Consider the following 27,874-nt stretch of genomic DNA (forward strand, 5'->3'; position numbering starts at 1 on the left):
AGGAGAGGGTATTGTTGTACTGTGGCTGAATAGGTTCCTCCAGACCATATGGCACACTAATATTGCTGTTGACTAGAAGAGGGCTAATCTGCTTGTGTTCAAAAAAGGGCGATAAGGCTGGATGTAGCATCTATAGTCAGTGCCAGGGCAAGTTTTTTTGCGTCCCTGTTAATGTCTTGATTCAGTGATGCAGTTTGTGGCAAAGGCTGGGATACTCAATGTGGTCAACCAGATCTTATCTAGAGAGTTTTTTTGAGAAGATGGCTGCATTTAATAAGCCGCGAGCTGCACTTTTTACAGACTTACATCAGGCCTTTGGTTCAGGGCATTGAGCAAGTATGTGGGATCAGATGAGGTAGGCATTGATAGGTTGGTGGATAAGCTTCAGAAAACAGGTGCCAGTGTTGACAGGCTGACCGCCATTCTGCATTGAGATCTCCAATATGGTAATGACATTGTATTGTTGGCTCAGTTGGAAACGCTGCCGCTGATAGTTGATCTGGTCAGGCAAAAAGCAGTGCACGTTGGCCTGATTGTTAATCTGGATAAATCTGAGTCCCTGGCCATTAACATCAAGCAGACTCCAGCTCCAGATTATAACCAGCTCAATATTAACCCATCCAGATGGGACATCAGGAATGTCAAATACTTGGTAAGTGTCAAGCAGTGCTGGAGGAAGTTCAAAAGATGTGGATGCTTGTATAGCAGCAGCTGCCACCATGTTTCATGTCCTTCAGCTGCCTCTGTGCGGGTGTTGTGACATCAAGCTTGCTATGAAGCTGCAGATCTATCGAGCCACAGTTATACCAACTGTCATATGGAAGTGAAACATGGGCACTGAGGAAGGCTGAAGAATGTGAAGAATCGAAGACCAACAAATTCCGAGGTGTGTACACCAAGGAATGCCACTATACAGCTGGCAATTTTATGGGTGCCAAAAGCTTTGATGGCACAATAACATTGTCAGTGATGGACACACTAAGTATTCTGCCAAACTACCGTAAGTACCTAGCCAGAGATCGATCCATGTGGTGCTTGATCCGCAAGGGGGCCACGTCCCTTGGGGATGTCCCATTACGATGACTGTCAGATAACTAATTTCCCAACGAAATTAAATATTTTTATACTCCTATGGCTTCTTTCATTAATGAGTTACAGTGTCAAATGACCGTGCTGTATTTGTACATAAAATATCTTACTATTCAAGTAAGAGCATAAACAAGAAGTTTTTATTTGGATTTAGATGTAGCACATTTACAAATATACATCTCAAAAAAGCTTATGCCATTTTAATCATTTAATGACTAAACAAAAGTTTTCACTTTTTAAGCTGCAACATGGGGTTAGAAGTAACCAAAGCACTTCCCATCTGTATGTGTTCTCTTAAAAGCTAAGTGGAGACTTCAGAGTGCCTATAAAAGGCAATAAGACTTCTTAAACCCTTTGTCTGGGTTTAAACTGAGGAAATGAAGAGAAGAGGGTGAAAAGACCTCTTTTTTTTTTTACGTGTTTTATTGCTCTGAAATCATATCCTAGGCATAATTTATCTTGAACAGAGAATAACCTCACATTCTTTTAAACAAGCTACCATTTATATCATTGCAACTTGTAGTTCTATATAAAACATGAATCATAACTTAATTTTTGAAAATGTAGTATAAAAATAGTATAGGATGTTAAACCAAAATAATCTATAAATTTGCATTCCAGAGTCAGGGTAATAAACATCGCTTTTTCTTCTTTGACACTGAGGGAACCTCTATTGTTGATTAAAAAATAGATTTCCTCAGAATTTCCTTAGCTTGAACCTTTCCTATAATTAAGTAACTAACATGCTTATGTTTTTATTTGCTTATCACATTCTCCAAAATCATGTCTATGAAAATAATTGTATCTGCTACAATGCAGTAAAGATACAGGCAAGTTTGTAACAACCTAACATTATAAGAATAAATTATCATTCATTTTTTGCGTCAATATTGAAGTTTGCCCCTTCAGTATTAAAACTTATTTGTTGTTGGAATTGTATATTTTCCACAAATCATATGACATTGGCCACTGTGGAAGATGGGATACTGAGATCCAGTGTAGAAACTGTTGTGTTACTTGGCTTCAACCAGTGCTCTTTTAGAAGTACTGAAACTTAATACAAATTAAATATGATCAGGATCTTGTAATGCATATATACCTTGAATCTGATTAGCGAATTGTTCTGATTCATAAAAGAAGCAATAGTTTGGATTTATGTCAATATCCACAGGTTGAAGAAGCTGGCCTAATTAGTCATCCTCCCTGGAAACTGAAAGTTATCCAGCTGTATGAAACGCAGAAAGTAAGGCATGGAATGATGGCCTTAGGTCCTAGTGGGGCAGGTAAAAGTACTTGCATCCACACTCTGATGAAATCCATGACAGGTATGGAGCCATTTGTGTTATGTAAAGCAGATTTACAATTCTGTTATTCTTGCAAATAATTTACAATGTTTACTTTTACCAAAGGGGATAAATCATTGTAAGGATGAAGTTCAGTGTATGGTGCCCTAGTGCACAAATCTTCATGTGTGAGTAGTAACAAGGGTTACTTCTCTAAATTTTAAGCAGAATATTAAAACAAATTAGGAAGGAAAAACTGATAACATCTTGGAGAAAATCTCATGTACTTGTATTACATTCAGCTTACCAGTATGAGCGTCAGAGACTTTCATTTAAGAGATGTGCAAAATAAGGAACACAAAGGTTGGAAGGGTGGGTAGGTGGGTGTATTGTCTCAAAGGACAGAGCTGAAGAAATGTTGAAGATTCCCTTAATGAGGAATAATTGTGGAAGATGATCAAACAGGCACAGTGCAAGGATTTTTAACAGCATAAGATGTTGTTCATCTTTGTCTCCAGAAATCTACCTTATTTTCTCATAGCCCTGGTCTACTGGTAGCTGAAGTCGACATACTTAGGGCTACTTACCATGGTGTCTTCACCGCAGTGAGTTGACTGCTGCTGCTCCCCTGTCGACTCTGCCTGCACCTCTCGCGGTGCTGGAGTACAGGAGTCAACGGGAGAGCACTCTGGGGTCAATTTATCGCTTCTAGACTAGATGTGATAAATCGATCCCCGCTGGATTGATCACTGCCTGTCAATCTGGTGGATAGTGAAGACATACCCATAGTTCTTAATTATGACCATTTCCACTTCTTGCCCCCATTTCATACTCTCAGGGTTCCATATGTTGGCCATCTTCTTTCTAGTCAAAAGAAGGGTTTGATGGGCTTTTGGATTCTGTGATTTAAAACTTTAATATTTGGGATGGAGAGGTATCTGTTTTGAGGCAATTTTTCCCCATCTTCTGTTACAAAACTAAGCATGTTGCTTCTGCAGCTTTCTCCATATTTGTTGTCCCTGGAAGGAACTGTCTGGAGCCAAGACTTTAAATCCAGGTCTTTGATATGGTAAATAAGAGCATTGTCACTAGACCTTTGGGACTGACCCTCAGTCTTATGTTTTAAGGACACTACATTTCAGACCTGACCTCCAAGGACCAACACTCGTACAAATTGTGTCTTCAGTTCCTTAGCTTCACAAAAGCATCTCTTGAAAATGCAGTGAATTTCTACTTGTAAATAGTGTAGATAAATGCCTGGATAACTTATGCATGCACATACAGTTAATAGTACATAATGTAAATAGTAATGGTACAGAAATACTATCCAAGGTGTGCACAAAAGTAACAAACATAACCTAACACTAGTTTAATTCAAGAGTGAAACATCTTCTTTCTTATTCCTCTGTGCCAGTTGATAGTTATCTGTTGCTGTAGATGGCTTTGTGAGGCTATTTATTACCTGACTACTTCACAGCATTGGTTTTATATGATTCCTGATAGACTTGCCAAGTTGCCTGTGAAGATGTAGTGTAAAGGAATAGTTTTGAAGAGAGAGGACAAACTGTAATACACTTCCATGCAATATCGTGGTTCAGTTAAAGCCAGCATAAAATAAAAATAATTTAATCTTTTAATTTTGGCTCTCACTGAGAAAAGAACTCAAAGGCAATATGGTACCTTCTTAGAGTTTTTGGTATGTTTCTGCAGAACATTTTACTGAGTATTGCCAAGATACAGATGATGCAGCACATCTGTCCGTCTGAATATCTGAAGTAATAATGCCCACAGATGACCGTATACTGCAGTAGTTTTGTCAGGTCATGATTTGCAAAACTGCTTAATTTTTTGTACAGCATTAAAATTTTACACTTCTGGGCACTACTGGTATTAAAAATGAAAAATTTCCTTCTTTCAATGCAAGTCATATTTTTAAAAGTCCATTGTCTATACTTTACTCAGGATTATTAGAGCTAAGATTTTGTTACATCTTTACTGCTGATCAAACATTAGACATTTTTGGAAAATGAAACATAGTCTTGTATTAATAAAGGGATTTTAAAGGTCAGATGTTGGTGATATGAATGCATTCCCTGTGGCTGCTTGAGAAGTTCTGTGATCATGCAACTACAATTTAATTGGGTTAGTCCAAGATGAGCAAGAACATATTGCAGAAAATGAGGGAATGTAGAGAATAAAGTTTCTGTGTGGTACTTCAAGCACAAGATATAGAAAAGTACATTGAAAATTAAAGGCATTGGAACTATGTAGTTTAAAGAATCACCACCTTAAATAAGGCCTTGAATACATGTCATCATGTTGTTGTGCTCTCCTTTACTTGTCAGTGCATGGATTTCTCCTTTACATCATACCTGGAAGGAGTACTTTATTGTTAATTTTTGACAGCTCTAATTATCAATTTGATATACAAGAAGAAATGAATTTTCAAAGTAATCTTGCAGTTCTGATAGTAGTAAACCACTAACAACCGTAAAATTTTGTGTGGTAAATTAGTGTAATGCTGTACCATGACATTTGGCTTGAAATACCAAAGGTTGACAGATTGATTTGACCTTTGTAGATTGCGGACAGCCACACCGTGAAATGAGAATGAATCCCAAAGCTATCACAGCACCTCAGATGTTTGGTCGCCTTGATGTAGCAACCAATGACTGGACAGATGGGATTTTCTCCACTCTGTGGAGGAAAACTTTGAGAGCCAAGAAAGGTAAATCACACAACAAAAACAAACAAAACACCACATGTCCCATCACCCCCAAACCAGTGAACCAACCAAAGCATTAATCAAAAAGCTGTTTTCAAGCAAATAACTAATATGGTTTCAAAAGTAAGACCTCCTTGCATGGAGAGATAATCACTACTCAGAATGTGTTATCTTCAGGTTGCAAAATGGCAAATTCTATTCCACTAATTTTCCCAATCCTTTCTTTGAAGGATTGATCATAGGATTAAAGAGGAGGTATCCCTTTGTGTAATTTTGCACCTGGTGCTGGACGTTAAGGGAATGGCTTTGAAAAACATACCCTGTTCCTTTCTGTGTTTGTGTACCCAAGTTCACAGGCACTTGGGATTTCAGTGTGTAAAGGATACAAAGGAAAAACCTTGCCTGGCCACACTATCCATTTTTAGGCAGAAACATTCATTTATTTCAAAGGAGACTTGTATTGAGCCCCATATTATAAACTTGTTGTATATTAATTTACTTGACTACTCAATTTTCTAGTTCAAAAACTGGGTCACTGGTGACTACAGTCAGGTAGTATTTGGCTATTGAGCAGTCATTTCTCTATAGATAAAAATTGTAAGTAGTGACCAGACATTATTTAAGGTAAATTACTGTAGTTGAAATTTGGTAGTATTGTCTACAGATTAACTGGCCTAAAAAGACTTTCACAATATTGCAAATGGCTCCTATCTAAGACTGATTATTGTGCTTCTGCAAGACAAAAAACAGTTGAAATAAAGACCGATCCAACTCCCAATAAAGTAGATGGAAAAATGGCCATAAACTCCAATGGGAGCTGGATCAGAATGATAGAAGTTAGTGTAAAATTACATGAAATTGTGCCTAACAATTTTCTGACAACTTGTATTAACTAGTATTTCCTACCTAGTTTAGGGATTGTTGTTTGAGCATCATCAAAACCTTTGGAATCAGAAGATTTGTATTCTTATTATTTTTTTTAAAGTACAGGATTTCTACCCTGAGTTTTGATGATTTAATTAAATGGGAGTTTATATGAAGAGCTAAAATTCTTAAGATGGGAGATAGTAAAAATCCATGAATCTGTTGACCAGAATGTTACAAGCATTACCAGGTGTTCAGCAGATAATGCTACCTTTATGTGTTGTGGGACAGATAAGCATTTGGATATGGACAACAACCGATCAAATGCTTTATTTCAAACTGGTAGAAACAAACTGAATCACAACAGTTTCTTTTGTATTTCTTGTTGTTACAACAATTAGACTAAGTGTGCAATATTCTAAAGTGTAATTAGATAATGCTTGTGAGACCATATGATTTGCTTCATAGACATGTTCTTTGGATTGCAGGTGAGCACATCTGGATAGTTCTTGATGGTCCTGTTGATGCTATTTGGATTGAGAACCTGAACTCTGTACTGGATGATAATAGAACCCTAACACTAGCTAATGGAGACCGTATTCCGATGGCACCAAACTGTAAAATAGTGTTTGAGCCTCATAATATAGACAATGCTTCCCCTGCTACTGTGTCAAGGAATGGCATGGTTTTCATGAGTTCATCAGTTCTCAACTGGAGCCCTGTTCTTGAGGTATGGTCCACAATAATTAAATGATTCAATATATTGGTAGAAGTATTAATGAGGTATATTTAATGAGTGTTGAATACCAATGATTTTCAAGTTTCAGAGGAACAGCCGTGTTAGTCTGTATTCGCAAAAAGAAAAGGAGTACTTGTGGCACCTTAGAGACTAACCAATTTATTTGAGCATGAGCTTTCGTGAGCCACAGCTCACTTCTGATGTGAGCTGTGGCTCACGAAAGCTCATGCTCAAATAAATTGGTTAGTCTCTAAGGTGCCACAAGTACTCCTTTTCTTTCAATGATTTTCAAGTAGTTCATTGTGTTTAGGTTATAACTTGGGGTTATTCATTTTATCCAGTATGTTTATTCAGTTCAAACACTGTGTAAATGCATTAATTGTAGTCTCTCTTAGACATACTGCCAGCTGATCAATTAACATAACTATGCCCCAGGTGATGGTATTGAATACTGAAAGATTTAAGTCTTTAGAAGCTTGGGTGGTCTATTACACTTTCCACTTTTTCATTCTGGAATTTCAGTCTGTTTAAGAATATGGAACCTAAAGCCAAATTCCTAAAGCTATATTTAGGCTCTTAAAGGGCCTGGTTTTCAAAAATACCAAGCACCCAATAGCTCCTAGTGCAGTGAATCTACTTCAGACAAGGTAAGGGTTGGGGAGAGGGCAGCATGGATATACTCTGTGGTGCTGTGTTCCTCCATGTCTTCCTATTCCCTCTTCAGCTTCAAGACAAGTATCACATCAGCCCACCTAAAGGACCTTTCCCCCTTCCTAGAACTAAGCGTAATGGAACCAGTACATTTGGCTCTTTAACAATTCCTCTGATTTATCCACAGAAATCCCTGGTACCAGTATTAGCTAATTGACAAAACAGGTATTGTTTGTCTTAGGTGTTCCTGAAGGTTTTGATATTGACCATAATTACATTGAAGAGCAGGAACTTATCTGTATTTAGTCTTCAATGGTTTACTTAAAGCCTTACTTGCTGGAGAAGGTTCACAGCACCCTCTCAATACTTCAGACACACAGTTTGGAAATAAAGTTGATGAGCTCTTTGATTCCCTTTGGAGGTTGGTCAACTCAGATCGAAAGAGGAAGAGTCAATCTTCCCAACAGGGAAAACTTGACAAGATCCAAACTCTGATTTTTATGGTGTCATAGAACTGTTAGCCATTCAATAGCAATTCCTGGATGTGTGAGTCTCTATGTGGAGAGGTGACTCATTGGGCAAGATTGCACAGGAGAGCTTCAGGGGTCACTTTTAACATCCTGGAATCATTCCCAACAAGAAATGTGGAGGGAAATGCAGATAACATAGCGATCATTTCATTGTCCTGATGGAAACAGGATGCCCATGTGATTTCTGGATCCTCCATTCACAGTCTGGACCTCAAACTTCTGACCATGGATGATGACCTCTTAGGGAAGGTGAGGTCAGAGGGCTCAGAGCATTAATTTATTACATATAAGGACAATCCAGTCAGGCCTTCTGGACTGAGGATCACCTAATGAAGTAGCATATCCTGATCCAGTCCAACGGTGATATATGTAAACTGGCAAAGTGGCACTGACAGCAGATCTAAACATAAAATCAATACACTTCATTTCCTGTGCACTTAAAGTACATATGTTAAATGTAACAAAAGAGGTTAGCCAGTCTGTTCACAAATAGCCTGTAGACACTCATAAACTGATGCTTAATCAAGAAGTTTTTATCTGATCATCAGGAACTTTGGCTATCTCCTGACGAACATACACACCTTCTTTTGAATCATGAACTTGGCAGCTCTTCACCAGGGAAAAATGATCACTGGGAACAATTGCTTTCTCTCACAAATGGAAATTTCCCTTGTATGTTCATCCTTCAACTTCTGGGAAGAATCATAGAGTCATAGAATATCAGGGTTGGGAGGGACCTCAGGAGGTCATCTAGTCCAACCCCCTGCTCAAAGCAGGACCAATCCCCAACTAAATCATACCAGCCAGGGCTTTGTCAAGCCTGACCTTAAAAACCTCAAAGGAAGGAGATTCTACCACCTCCTTAGGTAACTCATTCCAGGGCTTCACCACTCTCCTAGTGAAAAAGTTTTTCCTAATATCCAACCTAAACCTCCCCCACTGCAATTTGAGACCATTACTCCTTGTTCTGTCATCTGCTACCACTGAGAACAGTCTAGATCCAGAAGCTCATAAATCAGAAGCTTAAATAAGAGGAAATGGCTATCATATTCACTGTCCCCAAATTGGTCGTGAGAAACAAAGCTTCAGACAATGGAACTCTTAACCCATCTTTTCAGTAGAAAAGGATCTCTTATCCTATTTGGGATTACCTGATCCTATATCTTGGCTCTTGATTAACAAATCCTAACTGAGATTTCTGCCAGGTTACAAGCTCCTACCATCCTGCAGAATTTCCATCCCTTTTGTTCTACCCAAGAGTATGAATCAAATGGTTCACATCTGAGTCAGGAGGGGGAAATTAACCCAGAAACGAACAGCTGCTCTTGACTTCTTACTGGATGGACTTTGGGCCATAAGATTGTATCTTTCACCACAGAGTTATGTGGTATTATGAAGGCAAATTGATCCTAATCTCTGGTAGATTACCAGTTTGGGGTGGTTCCTCAAGGCAACAAGCCTATATAAACTAACAGTTAAAACTATTTCTCTGGCTTAGACCTGACCATAATATTACCAACTCTCATGATTCAGCCATTTGAACCAATAGCATCTATTTATTCTCCAGCACATCTATTTATACTTTCTTCTCTTCATGTGCCAGTATATTTATGCCTGTATCTGTAATTTTCACTCCATGCTTCTGAAGAAGTGGGTTTTTTACCCACGAAAGCTTACGCCCAAATAAATTTGTTAGTTTTTAAGGTGCCACCAGACTCCTCATCATTTTTGTGGATACAGACTAACACAGCTACCCTCTGATATATAGTCATATTTTGTCTCTATAAAGGTATGCTTCCTGGCTGCAGTCAATCAGCACAACAGTCAGATGTCTCTGCTGTTAGTAGTCATGATTCTTACTATATCTTCCAAGAGTGTCGGGCAGTTCTTCATGTTCCTGGGACATTTACTGTCAGATTTGATTATTTTTTTCCATAACCAAATTAAAATTATTTTTCTCTGTGCCTAAATCCTTCTTTATCCCTGAAGGAAAAAAACATGGCATGTGCTAGATATAAGAAGAGCTATTAGCAGAACTAACACATTCAGGAAATAATAAACTTGAACGGTTTCTTTCCATTCTAAATCTCTTGGCCTGAAAACATCTGAATCTGCCATAGGTATTTGGAGAGAGTACTGCATTGCTAAAGTATATACAACTACAGATACACTGAAAATTTAGCTTCTTCTTAACTTATTGTAGTACTGTTCTGAACTATAAGCATCAAGTAGTGAATGCTGTATTGAAGTGTATTAAGGAGGGATATGTGAGGAAAAAAAGAAATTAGCATCTGGAGAAATATTAGCTTGGCGATGAGTCAGAGTACACAAAACCAGGACCTTGGTGAAAAAATGGAACTTTGGCCATCAATATTGGTGCACCAATTACTGTCACACACAGGAAAAATGAACTTGTAGGATAAAAGAAGAAATGGCAATAAACTCAGGAAAACCTGCACCAAAATAAAGTATACATACAAAAGCCTCAAGACTATCCTTTGGAACTACAGACAAATATCAAAGATGAAAGTATTCCTAGTAGAGCAACTTGGGGCTTTGCCATCCTTTATTACATAAGTATTTAAAAGGCAGTGATTAGCACAAGTATTTCTGTAAAGCTCTGACGTGATGTGTTGCATGTAGGGACATTCAAAAAAAGTGGATACTAAATTTTCTCCAATTTTGAACTAGTTTGAATACGAGAGGGAGGGAGTTGAATGAGGTACTATATATTTGTTGGAATCAATTAGTCAGGGTATATTTTTACTGCCAAGAGATTAAAAAAAAAAAGGCATTTTAAGACTGCATGATTGTCCTCTGTTTGGCTTCCAGACATGCTCAGCACAGTTATTTTGAACTTCCAAACTGGGTTCTGGGTGTAAATCTGGGTGGGTTCTGGTGTAGCATCTCACAAACGTAAATATTATTCAGGCTAAATTAATCCCTGAGTTCTACCTCTAACTCCATTTTTATATAGCCACTTTGCAGAGTTGAAATGCACTTGAAACAGCTATGCTGACTGAGAATTAAAGTGGAAGTTTTATCTCATGACCAGTGATGAATGACTGGCTATGATTTTGGCCCAGTTGTGCTTTTTAATATGTGTGTGCAACTTCCGCTGGGAGTTATACATACACATGAATGCAGAATTTGGCCTTCTGTTTGCACCAACAAAGAAAGCTGAATCTCAGTAAGTCAGCATGTCACTTGAGTCTGTTTTACTAAAATCTTGAGAGTGTTTAAAAATATTATGAAGTCTTGATTTGAAATTAAAGGATATTCCCTCCCTCCTCCATGGATAATAGAGCTTTTTGAAAAAACGTTCTCCTCAAGAAGCTGAAATTCTGCGTCAGCTGTACACTTCATCATTCCCCGAATTCTACTACTTCAGCATCCAGGCCTTGGAATATAAGATAGAGATGCTGGAGGCCTTTGTGATCATGCAAAGCATTAACATGCTGCAGGGACTTATCCCTCCGAAGGTAAGCTGGTCAATATTTTGCCAACTATTTATTCTGATTTACGTTGTTTCATGCTGCATGGGTACATATTAGAGAGCACACCAGGATAGTTAGAGAAGAGACATTCCTGTAAAGATGTGGGAGCTTAAAATATCTTACATGTGAGTACCTAGTTTCTGTTGAAAATGACACTTAGGATGGTCCATACTTATTTCAGTATGTTTATATAGTGCTTTTTCTGATATTTTTACAATGACAATTGTAAGAATTCTTATGCGGCATCAGACAGCAGTCGCCCTAACTGGTGTTTTAATAACAGGAGTGACTGGATGGCTCACAGAATGGATAATGGACTGCAGGGCATTTCACTTATAATTTCTTAAATGCCGACGAAATGTTGAATGTGGTGGTGAAAAGTTAATGTTATCTGATAGATTTTTATTTGTTGTTACTTATATGAAATAAGTTTTCCCTTGGAGTATGTCTTAGAGGATGTGTCCAAAAAATTGGCACTTATTGGCAGACTGAAAAGGGAGGCCAAAGAGTAGATGTACATGGTGAACATCTTCATGCCTACAGAGATGGTTTCTTGAGACCTAGGTTTGAAGCAGATTGGATTAACAGGGCAGTATGGGGAAACTTGCAAAGCTGATACCCATGCTGCTGAATATTGACTCTATGGTCAAAGAGAAGACTTCAGTTCTCAGTGTTTAGATTTTCATTAAGACTATGTCTTCACTTAAGGTTGTATGTAGTGCACAGACACTGAATGCCCCCTATCACAGGTATAAATATCAGTGTAGATGGTAAGGCACTTCTTAGGTGAGTAAAGAAATGCCAGAACTTTAGAATATATATATCCTATGTACATGCCCAAGCAGTGCTTCCCCTGTCTTATCCTGTTGCCGGAATCTTTTACTGTTGCATGTAACTACGTACTCATTGTGGATGCAGATTGCTTTTCACTGCGATGTGTAGGTACACATACCCTACACACTGTCACAAGTATAGACCAGGCCTAAAGGTACTGGAATGAAAAAGGGGAATTTTCAAAATGTTCAGCGCTGATCTTCCTCTTCATTCATTGAGGTCAATGGCAGTTTACTGTTTATAACAGTGGGAACAGTTACCCAGTGTCAGCTGCATTGGAGAAATCCAAGACAATGCTGTGTAAAATTGAAATATAAAAGCAGAAATAGATTCAGCAGTTTGAACATTATCTGGGACATAATTCCACAGCAATGATTCTTAATCAAGAAGGTGGAAATAGTAGTCTTTATCAGCCTGTATTTCCTGGTTTTTGCAGAATTCTTTGACAAATGTCAAAACTTCATCATTTCCCCTTTGCTGTATACAGTACTTACTAACCATCATTACAGCAAAATTCAGGTGTACACATGTTGTCATAGTCATAGAATTCATAGATATTTAGGTCAGAAGGGACCATTATGATCATCTAGTCTGACCTCCTGCACAACGCAGGCCACAGAATTTCACCCACCACGCCTGCAAAAAACCTCACACCTATATCTGTGCTCTGAAGTCCTTAAATCGTAGTTTAAAGACTTCAAGGAGCAGAGAATCCTCCAGCAAGTGACCCGTGCCCCATGCTACAGAAGAAGGCGAAAAACCTCCAGGGCCTCTTCCAATCTGCCCTGGAGGAAAATTCCTTCCCGACCCCAAATATGGCGATCAGCTAAACCCTGAGTATATGGGCAAGATCCATCAGCCAGATACTACAGAAAATTCTTTCCTAGGTAACTCAGATCCCACCCCATCTAATAGCCCATCACAGGCCACTGGGCCTATTTACCATGAATATTTAATTACCAAAACCATGTTATCCCATCATACCATCTCTTCCATAAACTTATCGAGTTTAATCTTAAAGCTGGATAGATCTTTTGCCCCCCACTGCTTCCCTTGGAAGGCTATTCCAAAACTTCACTCCTCTGATGGTTAGAATCCTTCATCTAATTTCTAGTCTAAATTTCCTGGTGGCCAGTTTATATCCATTTGTTCTTGTGTCCACATTGGTACTGAGCTTAAATAATTCCTCTCCCTCTCCGGTGTTTATCCCTCTGATATATTTATAAAGAGCAATCATATCTCCCCTCAACCTTCTTTTAGTTAGGCTAAACAAGCCAAGCTCCTTGAGTCTCCTTTCATAAGACAAGTTTTCCATTACTCAGATCATCCTAATAGCCCTTCTCTGTACCTGTTCCAGTTTGAATTAATCCTTCTTAAACATGGGAGACCAGAACTGCACACAGTATTCCAGGTGAGGTCTCACCAGTGCCTTGTAAAACGGTACTAAAACTTCCTTATCCCTACTGGAAATACCTCTCCTGATGCATCCCAAAACCGCATTAGCTTTTATCACAGCCATATCACATTGGCGGCTCATTGTCATCCTATGATCAACCAATACTCCAAGGCCCTTTTCCTCCTCCGTTACTTCTAATTGATGCATCCCTAGCTTATAACTAAAATTCTTGTTATTAATCCCTAAATGCATAACCTTACACTTCTCACTATTAAATTTCATCCTATTACTATTACTCCAGTTTACAAGGTCATCCAGATCCTCCTGTAGGGTATCCCTGTCCTTTTCTAAATTGGCAATACCTCCCAACTTTGTATCATCCGCAAACTTTATTAGCACACTCTCACCTTTTGTGCGGAGGTCAGTAATAAAAAGATTAAATAAGATTGGTCCCAAAACCGATCCTTGAGGAACTCCACTGGTAACCTCCCTCCAGCCTGACAGTTCACCTTTCAGTAGGACCTGTTGTAGTCTCCCCTTTAACCAATTCCTTATCCACCTTTCAGTTTTCCTATTGATCCCCATCTTATCCAATTTAACTAATAATTCCCCATGTGGCACGGTATCAAATGCCTTACTAAAATCTAGGTAAATTAGATCCACTGCGTTTCCTTTGTCTAAAAAATCTGTTACTTTCTCAAAGAAGGAGATCAGGTTGGTTTGGCACGATCTACCTTTTGTAAAACCATGTTGCATTTTGTCCCATTTACCACTGACTTCAATGTCCTTAACTACCTTCTTCAAATTTTTTCCCAAGACCTTGCGTACTACAGATGTCAAACTAACAGGCCTATAATTACCCGGATCACTTTTTTTCCCTTTCTTAAAAATAGGAACTATGTTAGCAATTCTCCAATCATACGGTACAACTCTTGAGTTTACAGATTCATTAAAAATTCTTTCTAATGGGCTTGCAATTTCATGTGCCAATTCCTTTAATATTCTTGGATGAAGATTATCTGGACCCCCCGATTTAGTCCCATTGAGCTGTTTGAGTTTCGCTTCTACCTCAAATATGGTAATGTCTACCTCCATATCCTCATTCCCATTTGTCAAGCTACCATTATCCCTAAGATCCTCTTTAGTCTTATTAAAGACTGAGGCAAAGTATTTGTTTAGATATTGGGCCATGCCTAGATTATCCTTGACCTCCACTCTATCCTCGGTGTTTAGCGGTCCCACTTCTTCTTTCTTTGTTTTCTTCTTATTTATATGACTATAGAACCTTTTACTATTGGTTTTAATTCCCTTTGCAATGTCCAACTCTACTTGACTTTTAGCCTGTCTCACTTTATCCCTACATATTCTGACCTCAATAAGGTAGCTTTCCTTGCTGATCCCTCCCTTCTTCCACTCCCTTCCCTGTATGCTTTCTGCTTTTTCTTAATCACCTCTCTGAGATGCTTGCTCATCCAGCTTGGTCAACAACTCCTGCCTATGAATTTTTTCCCCTTTCTTGGGATGCAGGCTTCCAATAGCTTCTGCAGCTTTGATTTAAAATAATCCCAGGCCTCCTCTACCTTTAGATCCATAAATTCTTCAGTCCAATCCACTTCCCGAACTAATTTCCTTAATTTGTGAAAGTCAGCCCTTTTGAAATCAAAAACCCTAGTTGCAGATTTATTTTTGTTAATCCTTCCGTTCAGTTTGAACTGAATTAGCTCATGATCACTTGAGCCAAGATTATCCCCTACAACCATTTCTTCTATGAGGTCCTCACTACTCACCAAAACCAAATCTAAAATATCCCCTCTAGTCGGTTCAGCAACTACTTGATGAAGGAATCCATCAGCTATCGCATCTAGGAAAATCGGAGCCCTATTATTATTACTAGCACTCGTCCTCCAGTCTATATCTGGGAAGTTAAAGTCTCCCATGATCACACAGTTTCCATTAGTATTTACTTTATTAAAAACATTAAAAAGGGCTCTATCCATATCCAAATTAGATCCCGGCGGTCTATAGCACACCCCAAGCACTATCCCAGGGGAGGCTCTAATAGTTTTCTTCCCCAATGTAATTTTTGCCCAGACGGACTCAGTCATATCCATTTCATCGCTTCTTATTTCTTTACATTCTATCTCATCATTGATATACAATGCTACTCCACCACCTTTACCTTTATTTCGGTCTTTCCTAAACAGCACATACCCTTCAATACCTGTAGTCCAGTCATGACTACTATTCCACCATGTTTCTGTTATCCCTATAATATCTGGTTTCACTTCCTGCACCAGTAGCTCTAGTTCCTCCATTTTGTTACCTAGGCGCCTCGCATTAGTGTACAAACATCTTAATTTTTGCTGTTTGGCCTCACTCACATTCTGTATCCTATTAGGCAGGGTCATTTTACTGCCAGTATAACCTATTAGACTTGTATCTACACTGCCCTTCCTCCTACCCACAGCTGTATCCTCTCTTACTTCGTTTTCTTTCCTCTCAGTGCTAAATTCTGGCGTGGAGATTACTTGGACATCTCCCAACCATCTCCCCCAAATTCCTAGTTTAAAGCTCTCTTAATCAGTTGTGCCAGCCTCCATCCTAGAAGTCTATTTCCTTCCCTACTCAGATGAAGTCCATCCTGAGAGAACTGTCCTCTATCCATGAATGCCTCCCAGTGGCCATACATCCCAAAGCCCTCCTTATAGCACCACTGCCTAAGCCATCTGATAGTCATAATCTTGTCACACCTTTGTTGCCCTTCTCTAGGAACAGGCAGAATCCCACTAAAGATCACCTGAGCCTCAATTTCCTTAAGCATCTTCCCAGCCTAGCATAGTCTCCCTTAATACTTTCCAGTGAGAATCTAGCTGTATCATTTGTTCCCACATGAAGGATAATTAGGGGATTCTTTCCTGCTCCCTTTAGAATCCTTTTCAACCTCAGGTCTACATCCCGTATCTTAGCACCTGGAAGACAGCACACCCTCCTATTCTCTGGATCAGCTCTGGTTACATGCCTATCTATTCTACTCAGTAAAGAATCCCCAATCACATAGACCTGCCTTTTCCTGTTGACTGTGCTATTCTCCAGTCTATCCCCGTTCCCTCTGGCTGCAAGTTCTTTCCATTCCTATTCTCCCTTGTAATCCTCTTTAACCCATCCTGTATCCTCCTGGGGCTCATATTTGGTGTAATCTCCATTAACTCTTCCCCTTTTCCTATAGGACTAGCTGCTCTTCTCTTCTTCTTGCCCTTCCACCTTCAGTGACTACCTGCTGAGCCCCTTCTTCATTTTCCAACTCTGCAGACCTATTCTTGAGCTCTATTTCTCCTTCACTAGCCCGTCTTTTCATCACCATTTTGGTCAAAGGCTGCAGCCTAATTTCTCAGTTGGAGCCCCCTACATTAATTTCATTAGTCACATTTGAAGGTGCACTTTGTTTCTTTGCTATTGAACTGCCAGTGCAAATACTAGCATGCGGGTGGCTAACCAACTGACTTGCTGCTGTTATTTTTCTGATGATAAATTGCTTCTTCTAAAAGTTGAATTGTTTCCATCTTGCCGGGGAACTCTCTTAAGCAAACACTGACATCTCTGCAAAATTGCTGAATAAGAATTTAATTAAAGACAAAATACAGGCCAAGATTTTTATTTGCCTGGATTGCCTCGATGGAAGATGCTGCAAAAAGACCAATGCCACATGTGACCAATTGCACTAGAACTATTCCTATCTACTTATCCTTATGTGAAAACATAACTTTATTCATTTCCTTAAAAGTAACATATTTAGACTAAACACCTCTGGTCTAATACTCAGTACCCAGTGGCATGCCCCTTAAGCTCAGGGCTGTCAGGACATATATTGAAAAATACAATAATATAAGATGAATAAACTTACATCAAAGCAGCAGCACTCATCCCTTCCACTCACTTTACCATGTGTAAATCCAACCCACTTCTTTACATGCATTGCCACCATATAAAAACCCTAATCTCAACAGACTCAGCCTTCCGACTATGCCGGGTCAAATAGATTAATTTAGCAGCGTTCCTGGAAGGCAAGTAAATTTGGACCATGGAGGGAGAAGCACATGCCTCCTTTAAAGAAAAAAGCTTCTATGAATATTGTTCTTCCAATGCCTCCTTTTTTTTAAAGGGGATCCAGCCACAATTGTGGCAGCATAGCACAGGGAGAGGTGTGGTACTGCAGGCAGGCAAGACCCACGACATCTTTGGCTTTTTAAACTCTACCAAAATACAAATTCAGCCAGTGCAAGCCGCAGAGCACTGTTAACATATGCTGCCTTTGAGAGCCACCATTTAATTAGCGAACAGTTGCATACTGCATCATGTTAATTTTCCATGTATATTTAAGGTATATGCCCGGGAAGAGATCTCTTAAGAGCATTAGACTATAGGCATAAAAAATAATAGGTCTCTGCCCTAAGGAACCTTGAGTCTAAGGCCTGAAACCTGTAACCACATATCCATAACGCAATGGGACTACTTGCGTCATAGAGTAACCCATTAAACATATGTATTTGCAGAATCGGGGCTTTAATGAACTAATAAACCAACTACTCATCTTTCCCTGGGCTTCTGGAGAGAAATAAGCTATTTGTTTGCTATGGGTTTTTTTCTGGTGGCTATTTTTCTGAATTAAGGAAAATAAATAATATGACACAATATGTATTGTAGCTTTTCGTTTGTGTAATGGTTGCCCAGAGCATAGGTAGGGACACCTACTGAGACTTATGTAAATCAAAGCTAAAGGTTTTCACCTTGAACATACAAAGCAGAGTCTGATGTAGGAATTGTTTCTTGGACAGGCCTTAAGCCATGAAAATAGCTAAAACAATGTTTCACCTCTCAGGAGCAAGGAGGGGAAGTAACACCAGAGTACCTGGAAAGGTTGTACGTCTTCTCCCTCATGTGGAGTGTTGGAGCATTGCTGGAATTGGAAGACCGATGCAAAATGGAGCACTGGCTTCGTAATCATAAAAAAATAAAGCTTGATCTTCCCCATATCTCAGAAGGAAGTGAAGATACCATGTTTGACTACTATGTGGAAACTGATGGTTAGTAACCCACTAGCATATACCAGATAACATTTGAAGAGACATGATCTTGAAAGAGTATATTTTATATTATTAATTAATTAATAGAGAAGGCACTTCAGGTTGTATACTTTCCCATGTTCCTTGACAGTTTTTGTTTTAAAATCATGCTTTACTACTGGTTTTAATAAAGTTTCCCTCTGTTGCTGTGAGATACCAAAACAAGGGCAACTGACTACACAAGGAAACAGGGACTTTGTATCACAAAATGCTGTCAAATGAGCAAAGGTAAGCAAGCTGGTCACTTGTAACAACAGGTCATGTGGTCCTTCCCATGTGGTTTTTAAGAATACTCCTTGTTGATTGCTGATCCTCATAGAGGGTGGGTTTTGCCTGCAGGGCCCACTGCCCCGGACAGGGTAAGGGAACTTCATAGGTAACAATCCACTTGTACTACTAGTTGGAGAATGGGATACAGGCAAATTCTTTGTTTCTTTGAAGTATTAATCTATTCTGTTCTGACAAGGTAAATGGATGCACTGGAGTACTCGTGTTGAAGAGTATGTGTACCCCACTAACAGCATTCCAGAGTATGGTTCCATCTTGGTGCCAAATGTTGACAACGTGAGGACAGACTTCCTTATTGAAACAATTGCTGGGCAGGGCAAGGTATCATTCTTGTTTGTGTGTGTCAATGATGTGGTCCGCATGGGCGGTAGGAGAGTTAAATTATAAATGGCAACAAAATGGTAGATGAAATTCAATGTTGATAAATGCAAAGTAATACGCATTGGAAAACATAATCCCAACTATACATATAAAATGATGGGGTCTAAATTAGCTATTACCACTCAAGAAAGAGATCTTGGAGTCATTGTGGATTGTTCTCTGAAAACATCCACTCAATGTGCAGCAGCAGTCAAAAAAGCGAACAGAATGTTGGGAACTATTAAGAAAGGGATAGATAATAAGACAGAAAATATCATATTGCCTGTATATAAATCCATGGTACGCTCATATCCTGAATACTGTGTGTAGATGTGGTCACCCCATCTCAAAAAAGATATATTGGAATTGGAAAAGGTTCAGAAAAGGGCAACAAAAATGATTAGGGGTATGGAACGGTTTCCATATGAGGAGAGATTAATAAGACTGGGATTTTTCAGTTTGGAAAAGAGATGACTAATGGAGGATCTGATTGAGCTCTATAAAATCATGACTGGTGTGGAGAAAGTAAATAAGGAAGTGCTATTTACTCCTTCCCATAATACAAGAACTAGGGGTCACCAAATGAAATTAATAGGCAGCAGGTTTAAAACAAAAGGAAGTATTTCTTCACACAATGCACAGTCAAGCTGTGGAACTCTTTGCCAGAGGATGTTGTGAACGCCAAGACTATAACAGGGTTTAAAAAAGAACTAGATAAATTCATGGAGAATAAGTCCATCAATGGCTATTAGCCAGGATGGGCAGCGATGGTGTCCCTAGCCTCTGTTTCCAGAAGTTGGGAATGGGTGACAAGGAATGGATCACTTGATGATTACCTGTTCTGTTCATTCCCTCTGGGGCACCTGGCATTGGCCACCATTGGAAGACAGGATACTGAATTAGATGGACCTTTGGTCTGACCCAGTATGGCCGTTCTTATGTTCTTAAATAAAATGACCTCACCGCCCATTAAGTAGTGGGGGCCATTGCCTGGCTTGCAGGGAAAGGTGCGTGGGCCCTTTAGAGACTAGAATACCAGAGTGATTTGCTGCGGTAGCTTGACCAGGTTAGTGTCCCATCCCCACACCAGGTGACTGGAAGAGAGGAAGAACTATTTAGGTCCACACTGGGGCACGAGAAACCCTCTTTTACCTGGACCAGGTGGAGCAGCACCCACCCTCTCATGCATGGAAGTAGTTAAATGCCAGGCTTTGTCATGATCCATGGTGGGCATTGCACCAGTCACTCCTTTCTCAGGGGGCTGGAAAAGATGTTTTCCCTCACTGCCAGATTGGTCAAGGCAAGATGGTTGTTTTTTTTCCACCTTCCTGATAGAGGGTTGCATGGCTTACTTGGGGCAAATATGGAACAGAAGTTAGGCTATGATTTGCAACTTATTGTGTAAGTATGGGGCTGATATGCTGTGCAGGTACTTTGCAGGGAAGGGATAACATGATCAGATAAAATGGATTAGTAAAGGATTTAAAGGAAGTATTCTTTAAAGGAGCAGAAACAGGGATTTGGGGCTCCTATGACTGATATGGCAGAGAGCCAGCGAACCCTCCTTTATAGCATGCCTTAACCCTCATTTGAGGGAGGAGGGTCCAAGCAGTGGGTTGGCTAGGGACTAGGATGGGTAACTCCCGCCCCCAGGTATGTGTAAATGATTATTAAACTACCTGTACTTACACTTTTTTATCTGACGGGTACTTCCAGACACTTAGGAATAAGATTGCAGCCTAATTAAACCACATCCAGTGTCTCTTGTCCTCCTTCCAGCACAGCAGGACAATGTGGAATTATAGTTGAAAATGTGAGGATCCCCTGTTGTATGGTGGAAACTAATGACCCTTTTGCATACAAGTATTATAGAATATCAGGGTTGGAAGGGACCTCAGGGGGTCATCTTGTCCAACCTCCTGCTCAAAGCAGGACCAATCCCCAATTTTTGCCCAACATACTGTTAGAGTTAATACACCTTGAATTGTTTAGTGCTAAAGCAGCCCACTGCTTCCAGCTTGCCAATTTTTTTCTCATTGAAAGTTACATTTTTATTTCTTTGTTTCATTCCTGACCAGGATAGATACAGAGGTTGATGAGACTTTGCTGGCACACTTGGCTTTTGCACCTCTGGGCTCATTTGAATTCTCTCCTTGTCTAGGCTGTGCTACTAATTGGCGAGCAAGGAACTGCTAAAACTGTCATTATCAAAGGATTCATGTCAAAGTATAATCCCGAAAATCACATGGCCAAGAGTCTGAACTTCTCATCTGCAACTACCCCATTAATGTTCCAGGTACAGTAATCACTCTACTTCTAATAAGATGACTGAGTTCATATCTTTATTTGTACACTGAGAATTTGCCAGAAAGATCACATTAAAAGAAGGCTTTCTCTAATTACAAAGATACAAACAAACAAAAGCACCAGTCTGCTCCAAGGGCTTCAGGCAAAATGGCCTTTCTACAGGGATGTAACTTGCTTCTCTCACAATATGCCTTTTGAAAATTGTCCATCAATTTCAGCAAATCCTCAGGAACCACATCTCTTCCAGTCATTCCAGTGGTTATTTGGTTACTCTCATGTTTTTGACATGTTGTACTTCCCTCATCAAATTCTCAATGTTTCTTGATGTCTGGAAATATGCCAGTTCACACTAACTGGCTGAAGTGGTCATTCATTTTTATTGGATTGTCATTAAAACCTTGTGTAAAAGACTAAAGACTTTACAAAATGTAGTCTACACTAATGGTTGTAAGTTGGGTTTATTTCATAATTGAGTTAAATCTTTCATGGAGGTGATATTTCACACAGTTATCTATGATCACAATAGTTCAAATTTAGTTTATTACACCACTCCATGAAAAAAAGGGGATAATTCTCCAAATGGGTTGCATGCACTACATTGGCAGTTATGGTTTTTAAAGGCAATTTGTGTCCAATTTGTATAGCAACCTATTACCTCACTTTGTAACCCAGTGTTCCATTTACCAATTCTACAAAGCTAGTGGCATTTCTTAGTGGAAATCTCCTCAAAACAGTCTGAAGAGTACCCATGTATGCCTTTGCTATTGAAGAGTTTATGCTACTAAGTGTGTGCATTTAAAAAGCATAAACTATCCTTTGATGGAGAGGAACTGTACAGCTTTAGGTAATAAAGGTTTTTCTTACAGCGTTCAATAGAGAGTTATGTGGACAAACGCATGGGAACGACATATGGTCCTCCTGCAGGCAAGAAGATGACTGTCTTCATTGATGATGTGAATATGCCTGTAATCAATGAGTGGGGAGATCAGGTTAGTTAAGTATTGAAATTTGTCTTAATGCTGATCTGTTGTTTTTATGTCTCCTTATGACACAGGTGACATGGCTCCCCACTCTGTCAGGTTATTGAGGTATTTGAAATGCATGCGATTATTTTCCTCTGAGCTCCCTCCTCTAGATATTACCAGAGGAAAGGGCGATCCAATCCCACCTATTTCTGGTAATTTATAAATGTTGTTTTCTTCATGGCAGAAGAAAATGTAGTGTTTTTTAAGACTAAGAAAATCTGTCTCTTAGTTATGTTTATCGGGTGCTCATAAATAATTTTGCATGCCATTTTGCATCCAGGGAAATATTCTTCTAATCCTAATGGGCTCTTTCTAGGTCACCAATGAGATAGTTCGCCAGCTGATGGAACAGAATGGGTTCTATAACCTGGGGAAACCGGGGGAATTTACCAACATCGTTGATATCCAGTTCTTGGCAGCCATGATCCACCCTGGTGGAGGTCGCAATGACATCCCGCAGAGACTAAAGAGACATTTTTCCATATTCAACTGTACTCTGCCTTCCAATTCTTCCATTGACAAGATCTTTGGTAAAATGAAGACTCGCTTTGCAAAGTATTGATTGAGACAGTTAGAACTGGGGTGCCAAATTTTGTTTGCCCCCCCCCCATACTTTAAAGGGAAATCTTAAGATTGAAAACCTTAATTTTTTGTTGCATGTGGGGTGGGTGTCTTATCTGTATGTACCCATATTTTCCTAGAACAGTGGCTCTCAAATTTTCCGTGTGTGGTTAGTGACTAGGACTCAGTTAAATCCCAGACTACTTTGGGATTACCAAGGACTGGGGTACATGAACTCACTGGCTTTTGGTGGTAGTGCTGGAGGAGTTGGTGGGGAGTGCTGGGGCTGGGAGGAGGTGGTTAGTACTCAGTGGGATTTTGACTGATTTTTTTTCTCAGCCCTTGATTTCCCCCTGTTGCCCACTCCTGGGTCATGCCCTGGAAGCTAAAAACAAACAAACACAAAACCAAATCTCTGCCTTAGACTAAGATACAAAATTTACTCCTGCGGGAATTCTGCACCAAAAAATTAAAAATTCTGTGCACAATATTTTAAAATTCTGTAAATTTTATTTTGTCAAAATAACACTACATAATTATGCTGGTTTCAATTATTTTGGTTATTTATTTCAAAATACCTGTCAGCAAGGATGTCTGTAACAATACAGACACACAGAAAAATTCCCCCAGGAGTAGAGAGTTAAAGAAACCCCTACAACAACCTAGTTCTTTCTTCTCTGCCTCTTCCCCCCAGAGCTCAGCTGGGGAGCCAGACACTTACCACCCCCCAGAGACCAGCTGTGGGCCCCCCCCCAGCCCAGACACTCACACCCTCTAACCCCCAGACCCCAGCTGCAGTTCTCCACCCCAGCCCAGACACTCTCAGACCCTACCCTCCTATAGCCCAGGGATCCAGAGGGAGAAACAGCCTGATGCGGGGTCCCAGGCTTGCACAGAGTTTCCTGAGTGCCCCCTCCCTCCTTCAGGGAATGCTGGGAACTGCAGCTGCTGGGAACCCTCCAGTTTCTTCCCCCTCCTCACAGCCTTGCCTTCTATTTCTCAGCTGGGCTCTGCAAGATCCAGCGGCCCCTAGTGGTGGCGAACATCTCTTCAGCCAATTTCTATTGGCGGAGGGGGAAAGGAAATTCTGCGTGCCCAACATTAATTTCCGCAAAATTCTGCATTGTGCAGTGATGCAGAATTCCCCCAGGAGTAAACTGTGGGTAACATCACCACAAAGTCAAAATGGTGTCCTTTTTCAAATGGACTTTCTGAGGTAAAATTTGACCCAAAACTAAGGCCTTGAACAAGTATCATTTTTTTACAAAACCCAAGGGAGTAGAGAGGTTTCCATGATTTAACCCCCTAACATTTTCAGTGGAAACTATATTTTTCTTGTTGAAAAATCCAAATCGAGTCTCTGCTCAGGTTTGACTTGGAATGTTTCAACTCAACATGAAGTTCACCAATTGATTCATAAACTCAAGAAAATAGTCTTACAGTGGGACATCTAGATCCAAGATTCTGAGACTGGCACCAAAGTTGTCCCTGGAAAATCTGCATACTCAACAGTTACATATGAAAATATAGGATTTCTGTCCACATTTGCTGCAGGTGCTACATGTTTACATTGCTGCACACATCTGCAAAAATTTTGCAAAAATAACTTTGACCTTGACTTAAAATAATTGGTGTCTGGTCCTTAACCTATTGCTCCCAATGCAGCATAAGAGGTACATTTTATAGCTTAGCTAGGCTGCAGCATTTTGGTTTATTTCAGGGGACATGAGGTGAAGGTGCAAAGAGTACTGCTGTCTTACATGTACAGGTTGTCTGTGCCTGGAGTTATTCAGGAATAGCTGTTCCAGAATAGTTCCATGTGTAGACAAGCCTTATTTTAGTAACTGCCCTTTAAACCATCAATTTTGCTTTCCCCAGGTGTGATTGGAGTAGGGCATTATTGTAGTCAGCGGGGCTTCTCAGAAGAGGTGAGAAGATCAGTAGCCAAATTGGTGCCACTGACACGCAGGTTATGGCAAATGACCAAGATCAAAATGCTACCCACTCCAGCCAAGTTCCATTATGTCTTCAATCTACGAGATCTCTCAAGGATTTGGCAGGGGATGCTAAATACCGTATCGGAAGTAATCAGTGAACCTAATGTAAGTAACATACAGATTTCTTTCATGGAGTTAGCATATTAAGTAGCAATGGGATGAAGACTATAACTGATTCTCTTGGTGGTTCAGTATACAGTAGGAAGCCTCTGTCTCTACTTGTTATCACTTTTCTTATTAAATTGTAAGATCTTCAGTGGTTTTGTTCTGTGTTTGTACTCTGCCTAGGACAGTGGGGTCCTGTTCCATATCTGGGACTCCAAGGTGCTTCCTCAATACAAATAATAAATAATAAGCATCAGTGATGAAACAATACTGACTTAGCTAAATGGCTAAGATGCCAAAGGATTTTATGGACATTCAATGTAGCAAAAGAACAAAAACCAGTTTGTTCCACTGTCTGCATCAGTTTTATGGTCTGTTATACTTACTGATAAATGTTAGCTTATTTCAATTTTTAAAATTCTGGAGAAAATCAAGCTTTTAAAAATATTCAATTTTATAAACACACATAGCAGCAATCTATTCAGTGTCTTAATGACAAATAATTTTGTTCTTAAGGTATAGGATGCCTTGAGGTTTTCAAACCATGTGACTGGCTGAAAGCTGATTTTTGGCTTAGAGCTATAAGGGTATGTCTAGACTTCAGTCTGAGGTGTAATTGCAGCATGGATGGACATACCCATGCTAGCTTTACCTGTGCTAGCACAGCTAAACATAGTAGTGGAGACACAGCAGCACAAGCATCTGCATGGGATAGCAATGCCTGCATATACCTGGGATCCCCAATATGCTTGTCCAGCCCCATCTGAAGGCCGTGCTACCCTTTTATTTCTAGCTGTGCTAGTGTGCATAGAACGAACACAGGTATGTCTACCCATGCTGCAATCATGCCCAAGATTGCAGCGCAGACATATCTTAAATGGAAGAGGGAATAACACTTCAGACTGTAACAAGTCTTTCTCCTGTTTCATTACTGTACGATCCACATTCCTTGTGAAAAATAAGATACTTGATGTAAATATTTCCCTCTTAATTTTCTTTAATACTGAAATATAAAGTTGAGTCTTCAATGCAGTGGCTATCCCTCCGCAGATGAATCATTATCCAAGCATCTCTACTGATGGTACTGCCAGAAGTAACATATAAAAGTGTGGCTCCATCTTATGAATGGACAGTTATGATTTGAGAGTGGGAAATATATCTGTTAGCAAACTGGGTAGTCAGCTATTGAATTTGCATGTAAAAATATGCTTGGCATTCATAAAGTCTGATTTTGGCAATGCAATAATTGGACACATAATTATGTAGTTTGGGAGGCTAGACTGAGGTTTCATCGAATACTTTATCCTGAATGTGCAGTGTCTTTCTTTTTTTTTTTTGTAAACTGGACATACATGTAAGCTGAGATGCAGCTGAATCAAAGTCTGACAAAGAATACTATTTCAGCTTCCCTAGTAAGGAGTAAAGCATTACTTTGTATTGTCTAGAGGTAATGCGATGCTGTACGGAGAAACAGTGACAAAACTCTAACCTTGCTGAGATATGGCTGTGAAGAGCACAAGTGCCTCTGTTACAGACTTAATCAATTGAGATGTTTGTTTTGTGAACAGGTGTTGATAAAGTTGTGGAAGCATGAATGTAAGTGTGTTATTGCTGATCGTTTCACAACCCCAGCAGATGTAGATTGGTTTGATACAGCTTTGGCAAAATTGGTTGAGGAGGAGTTCGGTGAAGAGAAAAAGGCTTTAGTGGATTCGGAAACTGATGCTTACTTTGTTGACTTCCTAAGGGATGCACCTGAAGCAACAGGTAACTACAGAAACTTGATGCAAGAAGAGATAATGATGTTCTGTGATAAATTACCAGTGGATGTGGAGAGGGAAAGATACAGTAAATGCTTATGTAGAAAATACACAAGAATGCATATTATAAACACCCTTCAATGCCCAGCCAGCCCTTCTGGTTAGTTCACAGGGCCGTGGTCCCAACTCTTGTCTGTCCTTTTTGTGGTAGCTAATGTTGCCAGCTAGGATAGGTCCTTGGGCTCATGGGAGCACAAGGACTGCATTTATGCCCAGCTCCTGTGTAGGGATAGAAGTGGAGAGCAGATAATTTGTATAATGGCTGGGCACAATCTGGCACATGGGATCTTTTGCAACCATAATGCTATAATGGTGCAATCCAGAAGGATGTTCTGTAACATGAGTCCAGTATATAGTAAGCACAGATGATTGCAGTAGTTGAACTAAAACTGCATAAATAGTTATTCCACTTACTAACCTGCCCTGGCCCCCAACTAGTGCACAAAAAAGCCCAATTTTGACTAATCCATTAATGTCAGGTAAATGTAATTTTCCTGCAACCATTACTGATGTTTTCTTGTTACATTACTAGTGACTCCTATTAAATTGTCCTTTTTCACTTGTTGCATAGTCTCTTACATCTTTCAAATCAAAATAATGTTTTACATCTTATTTGCACAATAATTATTTTGGTATCTGTATTATTTATAAAATACCTATTTTCTTTCACTTGCTTTTGTTCA

At 39.6% G+C, this 27,874-nt stretch overlaps 1 protein-coding gene across 5 annotated transcripts in view; it reads left to right on the forward strand.

Moving 5' to 3' along the window:
* Nucleotides 1-27,874, forward strand: part of DNAH5 (dynein axonemal heavy chain 5) — a 315,032-nt gene that overhangs the window by 185,129 nt on the left and 102,029 nt on the right. For all 5 annotated transcript variants that reach the window (XM_048839609.2, XM_075125448.1, XM_075125450.1 and 2 more), the window contains 11 exons: nt 2,261-2,414; nt 4,954-5,100; nt 6,450-6,691; nt 11,187-11,363; nt 18,485-18,689; nt 19,195-19,337; nt 21,538-21,672; nt 22,550-22,672; nt 23,025-23,238; nt 25,148-25,371; nt 26,940-27,138. In XM_048839609.2, coding sequence (XP_048695566.2) covers nt 2,261-2,414; nt 4,954-5,100; nt 6,450-6,691; nt 11,187-11,363; nt 18,485-18,689; nt 19,195-19,337; nt 21,538-21,672; nt 22,550-22,672; nt 23,025-23,238; nt 25,148-25,371; nt 26,940-27,138 — 1,963 coding nt within the window. The remainder of the gene's footprint in view (nt 1-2,260; nt 2,415-4,953; nt 5,101-6,449; nt 6,692-11,186; nt 11,364-18,484; nt 18,690-19,194; nt 19,338-21,537; nt 21,673-22,549; nt 22,673-23,024; nt 23,239-25,147; nt 25,372-26,939; nt 27,139-27,874) is intronic.

This window comes from Caretta caretta, chromosome 2, assembly GCF_965140235.1.
Source record: "Caretta caretta isolate rCarCar2 chromosome 2, rCarCar1.hap1, whole genome shotgun sequence".
Taxonomy (NCBI): domain Eukaryota; kingdom Metazoa; phylum Chordata; order Testudines; family Cheloniidae; genus Caretta; species Caretta caretta.